The following is a 20442-nucleotide window of genomic DNA, read 5'->3' on the forward strand; positions in this document are numbered from 1 at the left end:
CTTGTGTATTCAATACCCTATTAAAAAATATACTATTTACGTATGTGTATATATATATATATGTGTGTGTGTGTGTGTGTGTGCATATGTATTAATATATATATATATATATATATATATATATATATATATATATATATATATATATATATATATATATATATATATATATATATATATATATATATATAATATATATATATATATATATTAATTTGATATCTCCTTCATTAAACCTTGGAAATTAAGTACACTTAAGGGGAATTATAATTGATAAGTGCACCTAGCCCAGCCAAGGTTCGAACCTGGGCCTTTTGTTAAGATACAGTGGTAAAGGGTAGACTTTAGCCAACTAATCTGCTGTTTTTTGTTGCATCTAAACTGGAGGCCCAGGTTCGAATCCTGGCCCGGCAGTTGCACTCAAAAACAAAGTTTTAAGGAAAATAACAGCAGGCTGAGGGTAAGATAGAGGTTGAAACGAGAACGGAAAGAGAAATTGCTGAAGTTCCAAAAATAGATGAGATAACGATGAAAGGGAGATGGGGATGGCTTAGACATGTCCTTGACGCCAAACCAGTATTGTATTTTGTCAGCTAGGCTCCTGTGTGCACCAGAAATAATGCAAAACGTAGTTGAATAAAATCTATGAAATGGTAGGATGGGTATTTGTGGAAGTGAAGCTTAGGAAAAACATGCATGGCACAATTTCACAGAGGCCATAGCTTTGAGTTGGAGCTGATGATGATAATGATGGTGATGAGATATAGCAATAAGATAATACTATAGCTTGAATGATAAGAGCAGTCGATTTTCTTAAGGGCGCTGGGGGCAATTGACGACTCTAAGAGGTAGGGCAAGTGAAGGATGTAATGATAAGAGCCAGGCCAATTCATTGCAAGCTCTGTGAAGAACCTTACAGGAATAGGACCTTAGCCAGATACTCTGCCATTCTCTGAAGGTTTGAGAGCAAAGAAGATTGAGGACAGGACGATTAGAGATACTGGAATCACCTGAGAGAAGTAATTACTGTTTAGTTAAATGCAATGGTTGTGGGTTGTTCACCAAGAGAGGAAATCAAAGACCCACCAAGAAAGACAGGAAGTGGAAAGTCAGAATTACATAAGTTTGTATTTGCAAAGGACCAGAATGTTTCAAGTAGAAGCAGAAATTAGGACATCAGATTTTTTTTTTTTTTGTAACAGAAATCTCCAGCTTTCAAAGTGGAAAGGTTTTAGCAATTCTTATTAGATTTGTGAAAAGAATGAACAGCAGCAGGAGAGGCTAGAAATGACCCATATGCATGCTGTCTGGACCAGATTCACAAGGAGTAGGAGCTGTCAAAACAAAGGTTTGAAGGTTCGAAGTTTAGAACAGAAAAGGGTACATACGCCTCAGTAAAGGTTAGAAGTTTATAACAGAAAAGGGTACATACGCCTCAGTAATCAAAGAAAATGAAGTTCGGGCTACAACTAAGAAAGCTAAAAGTCCATCATAGAAAATCAAGATTGATAGCCATCCTAATCTTTTCAAATTAATCTTGTCTAATGGGAATTCGTGAGTGAGAGGTAAGGTTGAAGAAGTAGACATAGGAAAGAGATCTAAATTTACAAGATAGGGAAACAGTTTTTACGAATAGTAGGAATGATGTGAGACAAAGATCAAAAGCTTTTTTTGTCCGGTCATGATGATGAGGAACACGCGAAGAGAGGGGGAGAATTTGTCCCATTCTTTTTATAAGAGAAAAGGTAACGGCCTCATCCGCCCCCCAACCACCAAATCAGTATATAAAGTAATATAAGAAATCTTGCAAAACCTTGAGAGCCATTTTTTATTTTTTTCATAAAATAAGTAGTTATTCTAGTTTATTATTCAGTAAGTCACACAAAGGAACCATTCACAAAATCTGTGTAAATCATTTTGCATGTTTATAGGTAGGCTGCATCTGTGATTTCATGCACTGAAGAATAAATGTTCTCCCAGCATGTTTTCTTTACTGAAAGCTTTTTAAATAAAATCAAGAAAAATACCAAAGCAAAATTACTCATTTTCATTAAAAAAAAAAAAACATGGAAACATTCAAATTTTTAAAATGAAGTGTTTTGATAAACAAACAAATAAAGAATGCTCCGAATTTTCTTTGGCGCAATCGAGTTTTCTGTACATCGTATAATCAACGCCACCCAAAGTAGTTCTATCTTTCGGTGGTCTCTGTATAATGCTGTATGAGCCGCGACCCATAAAACTTTAAGCACGGCCAGGTGGTGGCCTATGATATATCGTTGCCAGAAGCACGATTATGGCTAACTTTATTCTTAAATAAAATAAAAACTACTAAGGCTAGAGGCCTACATTTGCTATGTTTGATGACTGGATGGTGGATGATCAACATACCAATTTGCAACCCCCTAGCTTCAGTAGTTTTTAAGATCTGAGGGTGGACAGAAAAAAGTGCGGACGGACAGACAAAGCCGGCACAAAAGTTTTCTTTTCGGAAAACTAAAACTAGAAGAAATTATTCCCATAAGTTTCAGTTTCATACGGAACACCAGAGGGGGATGGGACCAGCAAACGAATTTTTGCCCTGTGAATCAGTGGAACTGATTCGTGTAGAATCTACTGATCACATCCGACAGGGCTTTATTATTGGCCACAGTAACCTCAAAATTTTTAGATTTGATCATATTTTTGGATATGCTTTCCACTTAAAGCCTTGAAGTCTGAAATAGGAAATAAATGAAGGGCCTTTCTTTCCCAGTTGGAATTCAAGTACTTGCTCACAAGGAGAATGAAAGTCGGTTCTAACTCACTCTAGAAGGAAGTTCAAAGCACATACTCATTTGTCGACTTGAGATATTTTACCTAAAATGAGCTGAAATAAACGCATCTGGCCATGGTGACACAATGTTAAGTTTTTTTTAGTTTTCAGTAAAAGAAAACTATTGAGATGGCTTTGTCTGTCCAACCACGCTTTTTCTGTCCGCCCTCAGATCTTAAAAACTACTGAGGCTAGAGGGCTGCAAATTGGTATGTTGATCATCCACCCTCCAATCATCAAACATACCAAATTGCAGCCCTCTAGCCTCAGCAGTTTTTATTTTATTTAAGGTCAAGGTTAGCCATGGATCGTGCGTCTGGCAGCGCTTTCCGGAGGCGTCGCCGGCGCGCCTTCACCTGACCGCATCTGGGGAGCAACTGAGCACTGCTGAGAATTTCATACAGCATTATACGACGTACAGAAAACTCGATTGCACCGAAGAAACTTCGACGTATTTTTTACTTGTTTTTATAGGTTAAGAAGTACAGGATCCAGCGATCACATCGACTAGAACTATGTTCTCTCTGATAGCCACAACGATCGCTCAACTACTCGATTTCCAAATCCAAAATAGGGAATAAATAAAAAAAAAAACTACTGTGGGATTAATTTCACTAACCAAAAACATTTCAGAATTGTTGCCACTGTGAGGATGGGTTTATTCTGGCTCTTGCAAAACTGCATCTGAATGTGACTGATATGTGACCATATATATTTAAATAACTTTTTCTACTGGATAGCGCCAGCGTTTTGCTGCCTGTGAATGCGTGATGGAATCGCACCTGGGAAAGGAATTCCTTCATTTGTGTATTACTTAAGATTTGAGTGTTATGAGTTCAAAAGCATATAAAAAATATTAGGAAGGTAAAAGGACATTGTGGCCATTTAAATGCAAAGTTCTGATTAATTGGACTAATAAATTCAGTCTACCTCAGTTTATAGATAAAACATCATTACGTGACCATAGCGAGGATGACTTTATTAGCTAAAGTTTATCTGATTTCGACTTATGTCTGTTTGAGCTGAAACATATTTTTACCCCTTTAGTTAGAATAGTTGGTTAGTACTAACCACTTTCTTCAAGAGGTTAGAGAGTTTTTGTTCGAATCCCAAGAAACTGGGAATGCATGGTGAATAGCCAGCATAAGCCGAACGAGTGAGTCAATGAGGTGAAAATGTGTGAGTCAATGAGGTGAAAATGTCCCGACAAAAGTCGTGTTGCCGAATTTATCATCTCCTCATTACAGATAATTAGTAATATACGCTTTTTTTTATAAGTAAGCGTATCTTTTATTGGGTTAATTCATTCTTTGTTAGGTGGAATGGAGGAGTCAAAGATGAAAGGTCAACCTAAGGTTAATTAAACTGCCTTCCCGGGTCTTGTCAAGCTAGTCATCATGGGATCAGGATTAGATTTATAGATTTTGGGTATACATGCCAAGCACTGGGGCAACTAAGGCCATTCAGCGCTGAAATGGAAATTGACAGTGAAGGGGTTTGAAAGAAGGAAAGCCTCGCAGTTGCACTGTGAATCAGTTGTTAGGAGAGGGTGGACAGTAAAATGGCAGAAAGAGAATATGAACGGAGGTACAGTAAAAGGAATGAAAGAGGCTGCAGCTAGGGGCCGAAGGGATGCTGCAAAGAACCTTAAGTAATGCCTACATTGTACCGCATGAGGTGCACTGACGGCACTAAACCCCTACGGGGTCATGGGATGAGGGTTGGTGGAACTGAGGAAGTCATCTGTGCTATTTAGGTGACAAATTGAGAGGTCATCCATTGGATATCTTGTGTGTAGTCCCTTAAATTTTGCCAGTGGAGCAAGAAATGGAAAAATGGTGGTAACTCAGTTATTTTCTCCCAATACCTGTTGGAATTTGGTGCAACGTCAGATTTTCTTAAAAACGTTCATTGTACTTTACAGAACATGGGTCATGTAGCTGCCATTGTAATGAGTAAGAGATCGCTAATTGCTTGAGTCGTGACAATAAATTGACTAATGTTAGCACACTTAAGTTTGCTAAGGGGTTTAATTTCCTTATATCACTGTATTTTGTATGATTAGGAATCTAATCATAATGAGTGGTTAAACTGATATTAATAACTGCACATGTTGAAAAAATGCGTTTAGCTAGGAAGGCACCTCCCTTATTTTTATGTGTTCTGACTACATTTTTTATGCACTGGTGTGTTAGAGCTATCCTTTATGAATGCAAAGTGCATGTTTGTGGCTTGGTTGATCTGAAGAGCATATTTGGAATCAGTGTATATTTTTATATCTGCAGGAGGGAGCAAACAACTCTAGCTGCTAGGAAATTTTCTGCAATTACTTCAGTAAGCACAAGAGGCGGTGGACTAAAGGGAGTTGGGGATTTGTAAATTGAGTGAGGGTTAACTGCCGGTAATGCTGCTAGCTTTCCACCAAGCCGACTCTTCTCAAAGGATTTAGTATATTGCCTTGATGAGTCTGTCAAGAATCCCATTCCCCGATGCAGGTTAAAGCAAAACTATAGTCTTAAATTTCCTATATAAAACATTGGATACTCCATAGTTCACCTTACAATAAATCTCCAGTCTGCATTTCAATTATTACTACCAGTTAAGAAGCCGGAGATACGGGTTTTATGAATAAGAAATAATCAATGAACGTATTTTGCATGCTTTCATATCATTTTTGCCGTCATACATGCTTAAAAATGTTCTGTAAGTCTAATTACTATAAATGACTTAAGCATTATAAATAAAACGTATGGGAGAGAATTATACGAAAGTCTTAAGCATCAAAACGTTTTACCTCGATAAAAATGCCATTTTTACATTGTCCTTTGAATAACCTTTACAATAAAATGTCAGCAAAATAGCTTTGTCTCTCTCTTCTTCTCTCCTATATCCTTTAGATTATTAAAATGTCATGTATCGTGAACTATGGAATATCCACTGTGTTTTATAGTGAAGGTTCCCAATGCCTTCTCACACGTTTTATGCACAAGAGAGAGAGAGAGAGAGAGAGAGAGAGAGAGGGTGGGGTGTAGGCTGAGTTAGGCCCCATAAAATGGCCTTTTTTGGTGGCGGTCTACTTTCAAGGATTCAGATTTCTTTTCTCTATCCACAAGATATTGGAACAACTACACCCGGCCCCCTTCTCTCTCTCTCTCTCTCTCTCTTTCTTTCTCGCGCGCGCGCCAAATAAAAGAAGGCAAATTTGATTTGAAATGTGATAATCACAGGACTAAAATAAAAAAAAGAAATTTGGTTCCTGTGAATGTGGCTGCTTTTATGAACCGCATCAAATAGTTTTCAATATTCATATTTCATCAACTTAAACGCAAGCTTCCGTAATGCAGAGAGAGAGAGAGAGAGAGAGAGAGAGAGAGAGAGAGAGAGAGAGAGAGAGAGAGAACGTAGATGTCAATGTAATTGAGAAGTGAGAAGAGGATATAAGGAGAAAATAGCCGACATATAGATCAAAAGACAGGGTGATAGAAGGAATAGTTGAGGAGTATATAAAGTGACTGTCTAGGATATAAGAGGTAATTAAGAGGTTGAAGAATGGAAGGACATCGGGAAGTGAATTAATTGCAAGACGATATTACGAACACCAGTAAATGAGTAGGGTAGCGTTTGGAAAAGGAGAAAGACTAGAGCAAATGTGAGGAATGAATGAATATGAGGCTGAACAGAGACCTAAAAGATGCAGCAATTAATGTTAATATGGTTTGTGAAAGAATTGAAGTTGATTTGTGTGAGCATTTGTGAATGATATTAGATGACATGTGAGTTGCAGATTAGGTGAAGCACAGACTATAGCAGGGTGTGTGTAAATGATTTACAAGAGATTTGGAGTGTCTAGAGAAGCCAAGATTGGAATGTACGAAGGGATTGATGAGCCAACACTCCTTATAGAAGTGTGAAGTGTGGATATTGAATGTAGATAAAAAAAATAGAAAGTTGTTGAGATGAACTGCTTGTTTAGTATACAGGTCGTAAGAAAGATTGAAGGGGTAAGAAGATAGAGTCTTTGTATGGAGCTTCAACGTGCTACTGATGATCTCCTGTGTAAAAGTATATAGTGGCTAATTGTATGGAAGTTTTCAGCACAGTGGGTTCATCCACAGATGAGTAAAGTATAAATGTGATGTGACTGTTGTGTTGTCTATTTTTCTCTGAAGTCAACTCCTTTCGGGGAAACAAGTTTTACTTTTATATATATATATATATATATATATATATATATATATATATATATATATATATATATATATATATATATATATATATATATATATATATATATATATATATATGTATGGTGTGTCTCAGTGTAGTTCGTCATCATCAGGAAAGCAGGTGCATTTGTGTGGTTCGTCTCCTGAAAAGTATCGAGTTTCCTGTATCTCAAGTACAGAACAAACCCCGACAGCCATGTTCTCTAATTGTTATTGATTTATTTGCCTGACTCACCCGCCCATCACACCATTTTCTTTGCCGAGTCAACACGGCGGAGTCCAAGTGTGTCTTAGCCACTGGGCAAACAGTGCCTGTCCGAAACACTGTGGTCCAGATTTTAACAGAAGATTCTTTCCGGAAGCTGCTGGGGGAGAGAATTGTGCTTTGTAATAACGCTACTGGATGCAGTAGACATGATATTCAGATTTTTTAGTTTTTGTAAAAGAAAACTATTGTGATGGCTTTGTCTGTCAGTCCTTACTTTTTCTGTCCGCCCTCAGATCTTAAAAACTACTGAGGCTAGAGGGCTGCAAATTGATAAGTTGATCATCCACCCCCCAAATATTAAACATACCAAATTACAACCCTTTAGCCTCAGTAGTTATTATTTTATTTAAGGTTAAAGTTAGCCATAATCGTACTTCTGGCACCGCCATAGGTACCAACAACACGTGCCATCACCGGACCGAGACTGAGTTTCATGGGCTGCGGCTAAGAATTTCATGGGCCATGGCTAAGGCCACCACTGGACCGTGGCTGAGTTTCATGGTCCGTGGCTGTACAGAAAACTCGATTGCGCCGAAGAAACTTCGGCGCATTTTTTACTTGTTTCTTTTGATTTTGTTCTGAAATTGTAGCACAGAAAATTTCCAATTTAACCAATTTTATTTTTGTTACCTTAAGGTCTTTTTGTCAATAAGTTTTTGGCTGTCAGAGTGTTAATGGAATCCCTTAAATTACTCTGGCACCCAACATATCTGACACCCAGCATATCTCACATACTGTAGAGTGACCCTTATGCGTTGAATTGCCACCATACTTTGAGTAAGGTAGTTTTTAAGGAAATCTTCTCTTTAGCTTTTGTTTTCATTGATTTAACACTTGATGTCTTTTGAACTTTGATTCCAAAAGCTTCAGTAGATAGTGACAATTTCAACTCAAGTTGAATTTTTCTTATAAGAGACCCTTCCAGTTGTCTCGAGCTCATTTTCTTGTTGTAGTACTTCATACCTTAATTTCAGTTGTTTCTGTTACTTGTAATAGTACATACATCTCCCACTTTTAGTTATGCCTTAAAAGTAAAACTGCTATAGTTGTTGAACGTCGGCTTCAGATTTAATTTCTAAGGAGCTTGTGTAAAGAAGGTACTACCACGGTCAGTTTCAGTAATGACCAAACGAGCTGATTGTCAAAGGGTCCTGGGCTTTAGACCCCGGACCGTACAAGTCTGAAAGAAATTCTGAGTTTATGAACAAAATGCCCGGTCCTGGTCGTTTCGGCCGTGGGTCATTTAGGCATTAGCATCCAAAGCAAGGTAAGACGTGATGTTTATGGTATTTACTGTCATTATTTTATGTTTTGCGTACATCCCCAAGGGGCTGGTACTAAACACGGCGCCCATTTTACAAGGAAACGTGCTTAAGGTCTAAAGACAATTATAAAGACAATTATAAAATATAAGAAGCACCTTATTTTGACGACGGAGAGGGAACCATCCCTGTGGAGGGCTGTACATAAAACCAAACAAAGTGAAACAAAGTGAATGACTTACAGGAAAAAACCTCAGTTCTGCTCTTTTCTGGTTTGTGTGCTGACAGTGCTTTTAGACATCGCTTTTCATATTGTTTGCCTAATCCAAGTTACTGGAGAAGAAACTTCTAATTTTCTGCAATTTTCTAGCATTCGTGAAATCACCTTTAAATGCTGCTGTAAGTATAATGTTTCCTTACAGCCACGGCTTGCCTATGGTTATCAGTATTGTTTAGAGGTTTCGCGCCAGCCCTAGGAGAGCTGTTAATCAGCTCAGTGGTCTGGTAAAACTAAAGTATACTTAACTTATCATAATGTATACCAACGTTAACACGCACGGTCTGCCTTTTAGACGTTCTTTACAATCTATTTCATCGACGTGTCTTGACACCTTAACCTAATCTAGTACTCTCGTGCGGGGCACTGTAGGCTTTACTTAAAAGGTTCTTTGCAGCGTGCCTTCGGCCCCTAGGTGCAACCCCTTACGTTCCTTTTACTGTGCCTCCTTTGATATTCTCTTTCTTCCGTCTTACATTCCACCCTCTCCTAACAATTGATTCATAGTGCAACTGCGAGGTCATCCTCTTGTTACACCTTTTAAACTTTTACTGTCAATTTCCGTTCCAGCGTTGAATGGCCTCATTGGTCCCAGTGCTTGGCCTTTGGCCTAAATTCTATATTCAATTCAATTCAATTAGGTTGGTGGGTAATCTAGAGTGATTCATTGAATCATTTATCGTCTGAACTGAGGTAGAAATATGTCCATGGGCTCATGTCAGTCCAGTCATCAAATGGAAGGTCTCGGGAGCGCGTGAGCGCACAGGTAACAGAGACTAGACCTCTGTCAATCCATCCCTAGTGCATATGAATCACTGAATGAACATCACCCTCTGAAGTCACTCCGCTCAAGGGGAAACAAATGCTAGCCTATTAAGTGCAGTTACAGAGTTAATAGAGGACTTTAAAAGTGTAAAGGGACAAGATTATCTATTGAGTTTATTGTAATGCATGAAAGGGTTGTGGAACCAACTCTCCTTTATGTAAGTAAAGTTTAGTTGTTGCATACGAAAGAAAGAAAATCGTTTGAATCTGTTAAGATGGACTGTCTTTATAGTATAAGAGTCTCAGAAGAATTTCTTGGGGCGAGAAATGTGGCGATATGTAGGGTATGTGGTAAAATGTTAGCATAGGTGAAAGGTTGGATAAGAGTATTATGAGATGGTTCACTCATGTGGACAGAACATTTGATAATTTGTTGGTGAAAAGAGGTTGAGTATTTAGACATGTTAACGGCCTGCAAGAAAGAGAGACCTGAAAAGGGTCAAATAGATGCAGTGGAAGAAGTTTTGATAACGGTATTCCTTAATTTCCAGGAAATACAAGAATGTACGCAAGATAAAAGGAGAATGGCCAGTGTGTGTGTGTGTATGTGTGTATGTGTGTGTGTAAGGGGTTGGGTGTGCTTATGAACCCTCTCAGTAGGTGTATGAAATATAAAATATATGTTTGTGTTTGCGCGTGCACGTTTGTAGCCAGTATGTTATGTTGTTCCGACGTCAGGTAAAATGGTCGTATAATTTTGTGAGATCTCCAAATGAATATTGTATTAATGCAAGTTTTGATTGGTCATGAAATGTACATCAATATCTTAATGCCTATAATTTTAAACTATGTATGTGAAATACTGAGATTTAGGCTTAATTGGGCTGCATTTTTGAACATACATCTAGATAGTAAAAGAGTTCCCTCCCTCGGTCGTTGACTGCGCTCCTCTCCTTGTCACGGCAGAGTGAGTTATGACTGTTGAGAGGAAGGGGTCCCACGCGCCCCCACCCCCTCCCTGGAAAAAAGAACAAAAAAAAAAAAGAAATAAGAATTGCATCTCCCAAATTTCTGGATCCCAAACCAGCGGCATTCATCTTGACTGGAATTAAAAACGCATGAGAGCGAATTGTTAAATGACCGGATCAGAAGAGCCGGCCGAAAAATGAGCCCAAGATTTACATTATTAAATGAAGCAGCCCTGTTTCAACATCGTTTGCATAACACTCATCAGAAATGGTAAAGTTCCCGCATAGTTAATGAAGAAACCGCAAGTCCCTGATGAGAGAAAACTGGCGGATGGCGGGGTTGGGTCGTGGGTTGGGGAGGGCGTTCTAAAGCTGAGGACTGGGAAGGGGTCGGGTTCTTGGGTTGGCCTCTGGATTTTGGGGGCGGGAGGAAAGAAATACTAGATGAAATGGATGTACAGTATGTCAAGTACTGTTATGTATTTCCGTGCTATGTCCTTTAGCATTTAGGTGATGTGCCTTTAACAGAAAGCGTATTTTTTCTCATGTTCGTTTCCAGCAGATTCCTTTCTTCCCCATTCTTTTCCTAATTATGTTTTATAAATGAAAGATTACATTTCAAATGAAGAAGTGCCCTCATCTATCTTCCACTGTATGAGTGTATTGAACATTAAGAGTGAACGAGTCCTTTATGTCGAGTATTTTGTTAATAAGAATGGTGCTTGAACATATTTTTGACGGATGCCTGATAACTAATTACACCCAAAAGTTAAAAACCGTAATTAAAATCAGTATCAACATTCATTACCTAAAAAAGATCATGTGAATTATATTTATTAATTAGTGATGACGACCACGTCTGTTATCTTTATTATTTAGTGACTAATTTTCCATAATGTAAAGTGACTTGACATTTGTCTACTCTTCACATATACTTGAATTTGTTTTTATTCATGAGAACGGATGCTGAATAATATACTATGGCTTGATTACGAAAATGTTTGACGTTTTAACGAATGATACAATGCCCCTCACTGCTGTATGTGTGCTGTTTTCACATTTTTGAAAAACATTTTTTTTTTTCAGTCAAGACCATGAGTTCAACTGAAAACATCGCTGTACATTTTCAAAATTCGTCCAATGAAAGATTTCTAAGGATAGTAAGACCGCAAATAAATGCTATTCATCGAATTTCCAGGCAGTGGTTCGCTGGAGTTGCACGTAAATCTGTTATTTATTTTGCAACTATTCACAAACACCCTTGATATGAAAACGAACAAAAACTGAAATTTAGAAAAGAGAAGCAATGGTTTGATATTTTAATGAAATTAGGTCCAGTTGTTTGCGTTTCGTTGCATCTAATTGTGACATTTCAGAAGTTACAAAACCACCTACTGATACTAAAGAATTAGACATCTGTTTTTTTTTTTTTTGATAATTAAAAATATGAGACGAAATAACAGTTTTGAAGGGGGCAAAAACAAATGGGTAGTCTCCCCAGTTTTCGTTTGGACTAGAACAATGGGGAACTTACCAACAAATCAGAAATTTGTTTATTTTCGTTTCTGTTTTACTGTATTTTAAAACAAATTTGTACAGCAAGAGTCGATGTCAACTGAAACCTCTGTCGATAGCCAAGAGGTCAAGACGACCATTTGTCACTGCATCCAAAGCAAAGGCCCAGGTTAGACTCCTGGCCGGGCATATGCACCTAGCAGTGGTAATTCCCTTTGTGTGTAAGTCATTCTTAAGATATAGTTAATTCGATATGAAGTGGTATTTGTGGCTTAACATGCAGTGTTTTGTGTGTTGCACATTGCTCATACACTACAAGAACACGCCCCCCTCCCCCCATCCACAGCCTTCCTATTGCCAGACGTCTGGCTACACCACGACCTTGATCTTTTCGGAACCATTGCATTAATGCATTCAAAAGTACTTTGCAAAGTTTCATTCTCCATTAAGGTCCGTTGTTTTAGCTATGTTTATTGACCAGATATCTAACATATTCACTGACAAGCTAACAAATGCCTTTGCAGTGTATTGAAATTTACTTAAACATGATCCAAAACGAGATAACCCACTCACAATGTTGCTTGTTTTCATATAAGGCTTTTTTTTTTTTAGCTTCCTTCACAGTACTGTCAGGTAGCACAGCCGTACAGAAGGTCTCACGTTGTTTTTACACCCTGCTTTGGCTGATGCTACTGTAATAATTGGCACGCCTGTTTCCGGTGGCATAGAGGAAATGCATATGTATAAAATTCAAGATGAAATAATTTTGTTCAGAAAGTTTCGCTAAAAGCTTGTGGTATCTGTGTTCCTCTTTCTCAGAAAATATGCACGTATTGTCTCCCTGTTTTTATACACTGCATTTGTGTGTGTGTGTGGGGGGGGGGAAGCATACAAGGTGAAAGCCAGTCCAAACAGAGTTAAGCTTCGTCAAGGAAGGACAAAAATAATCGAAGATATTAAGATGGCCAACATGCACCTTGATGACCTACGGCCGGAAGTTGCGGGAAATAATAAAAAGACGAGAAGTTCGAACGTAAAAGTCAAAAGAGGCGGGGGGTAACTTTGTCACCATTTGAACACAATGGATATTTGTGTGGCTGGACTATATATGTTGACAAAAAAGAGACAGACAGAGATAAGGAATGTTTAGAATGTGTGTGTGTGTTTGTGTGAAGTGGGAATGACCACTTGTTTGTTTGTATTGTTTGTTAAAGAATATGCTCTAGAACTCTGTGTACCCCTAACAAAAAAGTGAATGGAAAGAGAAACCCACAAGATTCCTGTGTATAACTTGTTTAATTGTAAATATTTACATATTACTTGAATCTCGAGTACTTTCAGGTCCTAATTGTGACCCTTTTTTCAAGAGAAGTGAAGGTGGTCAGGCTGGTTCAAGGCCCAGGAATCTTCTTGAACCAGCCTGACCACCTTCACATCTCTTGAAAAAGGGTCACAGTTAGGACCTGAAAGTACTCGAGATTCAAGTAATATGTAAATATTTACAAGTAACAAGTTATACACAGGGATCTTGTGGGTTTCTCTTTCCATCTTCAGAAGAAAACTGAAAGAAGTTTTCGTTTGGTTTAAAAAAGTGAATGAGGTTCAAAGAAGACTTGAGAGCTATAGCAAGATATCCGGGATTTGATTATTCGCGGTGTAGAAAAGAAATGAGCAAAGCGTACAAAAAGTTGGATTAATAGTTAAAGAGGGGTACCTTCGTTCGAGCTTCGGAACGGTACGTATTGTCCCTGGAGTTGGGATTGGCCGTCCCAACCTTTTCATATGGTGCCGCCCTTTTTAGCGATATGGGTATTCTGGTTATATATAAATATCGTATTCACGATTTGGAACAAAATAGTATCATACTGATCGAGAGATTTCTCTCTCTCTCTCTCTCTCTCTCTCTCTCTCTCTCTCTCTCGTAGTCCTGGGAAGTTGATAGATTTTTTTCGTCCCCTATTTGTTTCTTAAATTATAAATTGTGGATGAATTTTTTTGAATTGCTAATCATACTGATCGTGAGATTTCTCTCTCTCTCTCTCTCTCTCTCTCTCTCTCTCTCTCTCTCTCTCTCTCTCTCTCTCTCTCTCTCGTAGTCCTGTGAAGTTGATAAAGATTTTTTTTCGTTCCCTGTTTTTTCTTAAATTACAAATTGTGGATGAATTTTTTTAATTGCTAATGATGTTGCTCCTATTTGCATATCAACACACTATTTGCTGGATAACGTGTTTAACCCAGTTTTATTTTTTAGTAAATCTACGAAAGAGTGCAACTTTTCAGTTCACATGCAGGCTTCGAAATATCTGAAGCGTCATCCAACACATCCGCTGATATGTTTACGATAAGATTCCAGAAATAAAGGAATCTTTGTTTGGGACGATAAAGATTTCCTTGGCATCAGATATTCCTTGTGTTTATTGTTCAAAATAATCAGTGCAAGAGATAAGTCTTGTTTTAATGAATACTGAAATTTATAGTCATTTCCCGTGCGGAAACATCAGGTTTTATTACGTGTTTGCGTAGGCACAGGTAAGAAGAACGATTGATTTAACTGAGTATCGACATTGTGAAAAGTGCTTGTTTACAGACACGCTGAATAGATGTAAAGAAACAGTGTTTCCAGAGGGAATTGTGAGAGATTACTCTTAAGTTATATTGTTATAATATCTTTATTGTATAACTTTCCCTTTCCGTTTTAATAGAAAAGGTGTAAATTGGGAGACACACCTTCTTTCTTCATTTCCTTGCGTTTGCAAATCGGGTCAGTAAGTAAAGGTCGGCCATGATTCTGATTTGGACGGCTGAAATGAATAAATCGTTCACTCAAACGCATTCACCGTTTGTTCCTTATTCATCTCCATTTGTCTGTTAGCTGATTTATGTTTGTTGTCGCAGTCGAGCAGAACATGAAAGCAATTTTGTTCATTTCAATAACGGCTTTTGGTTTCCCCCCCTGCCTCGCTTAACCATAACTCTACGGGTTAAATTACAAGCTATATATTTCGAGCAGCAGCTCGGATACCAAATAAAAAGGTATTAGATGAAAGGCGGAACGTCATTCGTGAACTCCCCGTCAGAGTGTTCTATGTGGATGTCTGCTCGTGTTTTGTTTCGCGCAACTATCCCTGAAAATAATTTTGTGCACGCCGGAATGCATTTGATTTTATGGATCCTTCAGTGAAAGACATCCCCTGGAATGCATTTGATTTTATGGATCCTTCACTGAAAGACATCCTCTGGAATGCGTTTGATTTTATGGATCCTTCACTGAAAGACATCCTCTGGAATGCGTTTGATTTTATGGATCCTTGAGTAAAGACATTCTCTGGAATGCATCTGATTTTATGGATCCTTCAGTGAAAGACATCCTCTGGAATGCATTTGATTTTATGGATCCTTCAGTGAAAGACATCCTCTGGAATGCATTTGATTTTGTAGACCCTTCAGTGAAAGACATCCTCTGGAATGCATCTGATTTTATGGATCCTTCAGCGAAAGACATCCTCTGGAATGCATTTGATTTTATGGATCCTTCAGCGAAAGACATCCTCTGGAATGCATTTGATTTTATGGATCCTTCAGCGAAAGACATCCTCTGGAATGCATTTGATTTTATGGATCCTTCAGCGAAAGACATCCTCTGGAATGCATTTGATTTTATGGATCCTTCAGTGAAAGACATCCTCTGGAATGCATTTGATTTTATGGATCCTTCAGTGAAAGACATCCTCTGGAATGCATTTGATTTTATGGATCCTTCAATGAAAGACATCCTCTGGAATGCATTTGATTTTATGGATCCTTCAGTGAAAGACATCCTCTGGAATGCATTTGATTTTATGGATCCTTCAGTGAAAGACATCCTCTGGAATGCATTTGATTTTATGGATCCTTCAGTGAAAGACATCCTCTGGAATGCATTTGATTTTATGGATCCTTCAGTGAAAGACATCCTCTGGAATGCATTTGATTTTGTAGATCCTTCACTGAAAGACATCCTCCGGAATGAGTTTGATAAAGGAAGTATGGTGTGGATTTAAACAGGGAAGGACTTGTTCGGATCAATTTATTTTATGAAGAAGTTACGTGAGAGAAGTTTGAAAGTAAAGGGGAAAAAGCGTTTATGTTGCCAACTTCCAAATGAACCATAAAGCATTTTTATAGCAGGTAACACTTGCAGGCCATTTTTTCTCTTGTTTAGTTCGAATTTCTGTTGAAATATTTATTTTCACTGGGTTCCGTTTTCTCATATGCATTTCCATATACCATGACTGAATTCACACCTTCATAACAGTGATGTACATATTTCAGATCTGTCTTGGCTTAAAATTTCAGGTAGTTTGTGTCTGCCAGTAGATGCAGGAAACATGTCGTAAACACACGTCGGAAACTTACTGCACACACATTACAAACAGGTTAAATACAAGTCAACGACAATGATAGTTCTAACCTGCACTTCATACCATTATCCAGCATTTGCCAAAGGCTTGTTCTCCACTGACGGTTATCGACTTGTTTTCAACCTGTTTGAGGTAAATATGTGACAAGTTGCCGACTTGTGTTCATGACACGTTTTACTATAGTGTGCACTCCAAGGCTGCTTTGTCTTTTTCATTTTCCTCAACACAAGACAGAAAAATTTCGATATGCAAAAACATCAAAGTTCAACCATTCTCTGATTGAAAGAATGTCATAAAAATACATCTGAAAGCAGTGCTCTCTCTTTTTTTTTTTTTTTGGCCTTGTGTCAAAGCTACGATTGCCACTTCAGTTTAGAAAGCACGGAACAATTATGTCAATTAATTCAACAAAGAGTATGCTGTAAACCCACGACTCCAAAGCGAATTCCCATGGCCTTTTCATGGTAGTCTTTTTATCTTTAGAATACAATACTTTTTTAGTTTTTTGTTACTATTGCTAAAACAAATGTATTCACAGAAGTGTGACAATTGATGCAACAAAGGTATTCACAAACGTTGTCGTCATAATTCGTATTGCACTTGAATCGGACAGGTCTTGTACAGTTCTCGCAATGTTCTGCTCTGGCAGAAACTTCCTGCCTTAGTTATTATCAGTTTTGCCAACGATGTCATTACAGTATAATGATGATTCAGTAACGATACTAGTACTGCAGTTACTAAGGAAAGTCCCGAGATGGGGAGGGAGGGGTGGTAGGAAGGGGAGGGAAGGGGGGAGGAAAGGGAAGGGGGAGTGAGGTGAACCAAAGAGTTTTGAATAGTGAAAATGTGAAAAATAAAAAAGAAAACAAGTACCTTAGACTTGGCATTTTTAATTTGAGCAGCGGGAATGCCTGATACTCCTCGTATTTGTATGCACTATTGTAAATATCAAGTCTTTCAAGAAATAATGTCACTGCACAGTTGCTTTTAGTACAAACTAAGTAAAGGGTTCATCAGAGCGCCTTTGGTAGAATAGGCCCAGATAAAAAGTTAACTGTAAATAGCTAAATGTAATACATTTTCATATTGTTCTGTCGTGTTTTAAGGCATGAAATGTTCATCGAGGGTGTGTATGTTTCGGGGAGGCTTTGCTTGAATTTTATGAATTGCTTTATTAAGAAATGATGTCAGTCAACAAAAAAAATTGTCAGAAATGCCCCCCGACGGACCATTGCTTTTGCCTCATATTGCACATTACATGACTGCACCTACAACTCCCAGTATGCCAAAAATTTATTGGAATTGATACAGATATCTGTACAAATATATTCCTAAAATATCTGCTCATATATTTTTAGCGTCATCTAGTATTTTAAGCTGTACGTATACCCCAGTCTCTACATATTCAAACAAACATTACAGATTGAAAGTATTAACTAATAGCGTCTGGTTGAAAGTATTAACTAATAGCGTCTGGTTGAAAGTATTAACTAATAGTGTCTGGTTCTCCAGTGCATACCTTTTGTACCAACTATCGAATAGGAATGAGGCGAGAAATGAAAGAAAATACTACGCAGTTTTAAATATTAATTAGTTTTTTTAGTTTTCTGTAAAAGAAATCTGTTGTGCCGGCTTTGTCTGTCCGTCCGCACTTTTTTCTGTCCGCACTTTTTTTCTGTCCGCCCTCAGATCTTAAAAACTACTGAGGCTAGAGAGATGAAAATTGGGATGTTGATCATCCACCCTCCAATTATCAAACGTACCAAATTGCAGCCCTTTAGTATTAGTAGTTTTTATTTTATTTAAGGATAGGTCACCACCGGGCAGTTGTTAAAGTTTCACGGGCCGCGGCTCATACAGCATTATACCGAGACCACCGAAAGATAGATCTATTTTTGATGGCTTTGATTATACGCTGTTGCGGCTGTACAGAAAACTCGATTGCGCCAAAGAAACTTCGGCGCGTATTGTTATTTGTACGTTATCAATGCAGATTTTTGGTCTTTAACCTATTTGTTATTTTTAACGTGTCATCCATTATGCAAATAGACAAGGAGTATAAGTAAGATTTTCCTTTTCAAAATACATCGATGCTGAGTGAAACTGATGCCTCTCTCAAAGGAAGAACTTTGGTCGAGTTGTCTTCTTTAGAGTCAACATCTCTTGCAAGACATATTTCTCACCAAGATCATCGAGGTAAGTCCCCACTCAGCAACGCTATATTATTTGTAGCATATAATGCATTCCATATTTCATCTGTTATATATATCTCCTTTACCGCCACTCGTTCATAATTTATCATGTGTGCTGACAGTGAGTTTGACTGATTTTTTTCTATTAAATTCTCTAAGGTCAAGAACAAAAGATTCAGGTAATAAGCGGAATTTGATTTATCCGGATTTTTCATTTTGCTGGTGCATTTCCAAGAGCTCCCGCTTGTCATTTAGAAATTTTATTTAATTTGACAAGTATTTATTAAGAAGGAATGCGTCATAACCGAACTTAACCCAACCTAGAGAGGCGCGCCCAACCTGGGACCCGTTTGGTGTTGATGTACCCGAGGCTGTTTTGGATATCCTTGGCATCTCTGAACCGTAATTGTAGTTTCACACGAGAGAGAGAGAGAGAGAGAGAGAGAGAGAGAGAGAGAGAGAGAGAGAGAGAATATGCGTGTATTCCTATCTCTTCCAAAACCAAATCCCTTATTGACAGTCAAGAAGTCCATCCGTTTGTAAAATTCTCATACAAATCCACATATAACTAATTTTATAATCCTGTTAAACAACAGACTTGAAAACAAGCAAACAAACAGTTAAATAAGCAAATTGATAAAAAATAAATAGCCTCTTTCTCCTCTCATTTGTATCCTCAGCATCATTTGCAGAGAAGTAACACAGGCTGCCATCTGCAAATGACTGGAACTTCACCCTTTGTCACTGTAGAACATAAGACAGTTCAGTTGCATATATACAAAATAGGATTGGGCCTACAACCTTCCTTGGGGTACTCCACTTTTTAATGTTTCATAAAACGAATGAGTTGCCAGTCTCTATACAGTACTTTTTGTCATGCGAGTACAGTAGTCATCCACATACTCGATAATTCCTGAGTTATTTAGAGGTAGTTCATGCACAAGCGAATCAAAAGCTGCTCTGAGCTCGAGTAAGACCAGGAGACCACATATGTCCTCATCCATCAATGCCAATAAATCATTTACAACAGAGCATATAGCAGTCTGTGGTATATAATTGTCTATATGCTGAATTACTCTTTTTGATAAAGCATTAACCCTTTACAGATGTATAATTAGCTATTGAAGAATCACACGTGCTAGCATTTTGGATATAAATGATAATTTCAAAAAAGGTGTGTGTGAACTTAAGTTCTAATAATCAAGTGCACCTTTCAAATCTTGTTTAACAATAGCCACTTTCTTATATAAATGAAACTGGACTCAGAAATACTGATATTTATAGCTATGACATTAAGGTATGAAAATGATCTTCCTCAGCAAATTGGCATCATATCAATACCATGGTTCGTTTATTTTGTATTTTTAATAATCCTACTAGTATCTTAATTATTTTTTTAAATCGAGTACAGCAATGACTTGATATGGCGTTTCAGCGAAAGTCTTATATTTTCAGTTTCGTTAAAAAAAAACAAAGAAAATTATAGCTCGATCTTGATTACTTAAACCAAAAACGGTATACGTAGAAAGTCTTCCAAGATTTTTGGAGACCCGTCTATCCCGAGGAGATGTTTTGATTCTTGTAATGTGTCTATGTTTTGATTATTGTTCCCCTGTTTGGTCTTTAGCACCTGACTCGATCTTCAATTGTTGGACAGAAAAAAACAGATTTCTATTTTATTTTTGTACCCCTGGTCTTGAAATTAATCTCTGGCACAGTCGTTCAGTGGTAAAAAATAGTTGATAAGTCTGATC

At 37.8% G+C, this 20442-nt stretch overlaps 2 protein-coding genes across 2 annotated transcripts in view; one reads left to right on the forward strand and one right to left on the reverse strand.

The window, feature by feature from the left end:
• Positions 1–15394: 15394 nt before the first annotated feature.
• On the reverse strand, positions 15395–16093 carry LOC136832909 (melanoma-associated antigen B4-like). The gene has a single exon (XM_067094567.1). It carries the CDS (start codon positions 16091–16093, stop codon positions 15395–15397), a length of 699 nt encoding a protein of 232 aa, XP_066950668.1.
• Positions 16094–18671: 2578 nt separating this feature from the next.
• The window catches only part of wus (TM2 and DnaJ domain-containing protein wurst), a 30180-nt gene continuing 28409 nt past the window's right edge, over positions 18672–20442 (forward strand). The window contains exon 1 of the mRNA XM_067093666.1: positions 18672–18692. The gene's annotated coding sequence lies outside the window, so the exon portion shown is untranslated. The remainder of the gene's footprint in view (positions 18693–20442) is intronic.

This window comes from Macrobrachium rosenbergii, chromosome 50 (assembly GCF_040412425.1).
Source record: "Macrobrachium rosenbergii isolate ZJJX-2024 chromosome 50, ASM4041242v1, whole genome shotgun sequence".
NCBI classification, from domain to species: domain Eukaryota; kingdom Metazoa; phylum Arthropoda; class Malacostraca; order Decapoda; family Palaemonidae; genus Macrobrachium; species Macrobrachium rosenbergii.

Bases quoted from the DNA above. Each gene is read 5' to 3' on its own strand.
- LOC136832909 (XM_067094567.1), bottom strand. From the start codon at position 16,093: ATGTCTTTCAGTGAAGGATCTACAAAATCAAATGCATTCCAGAGGATG.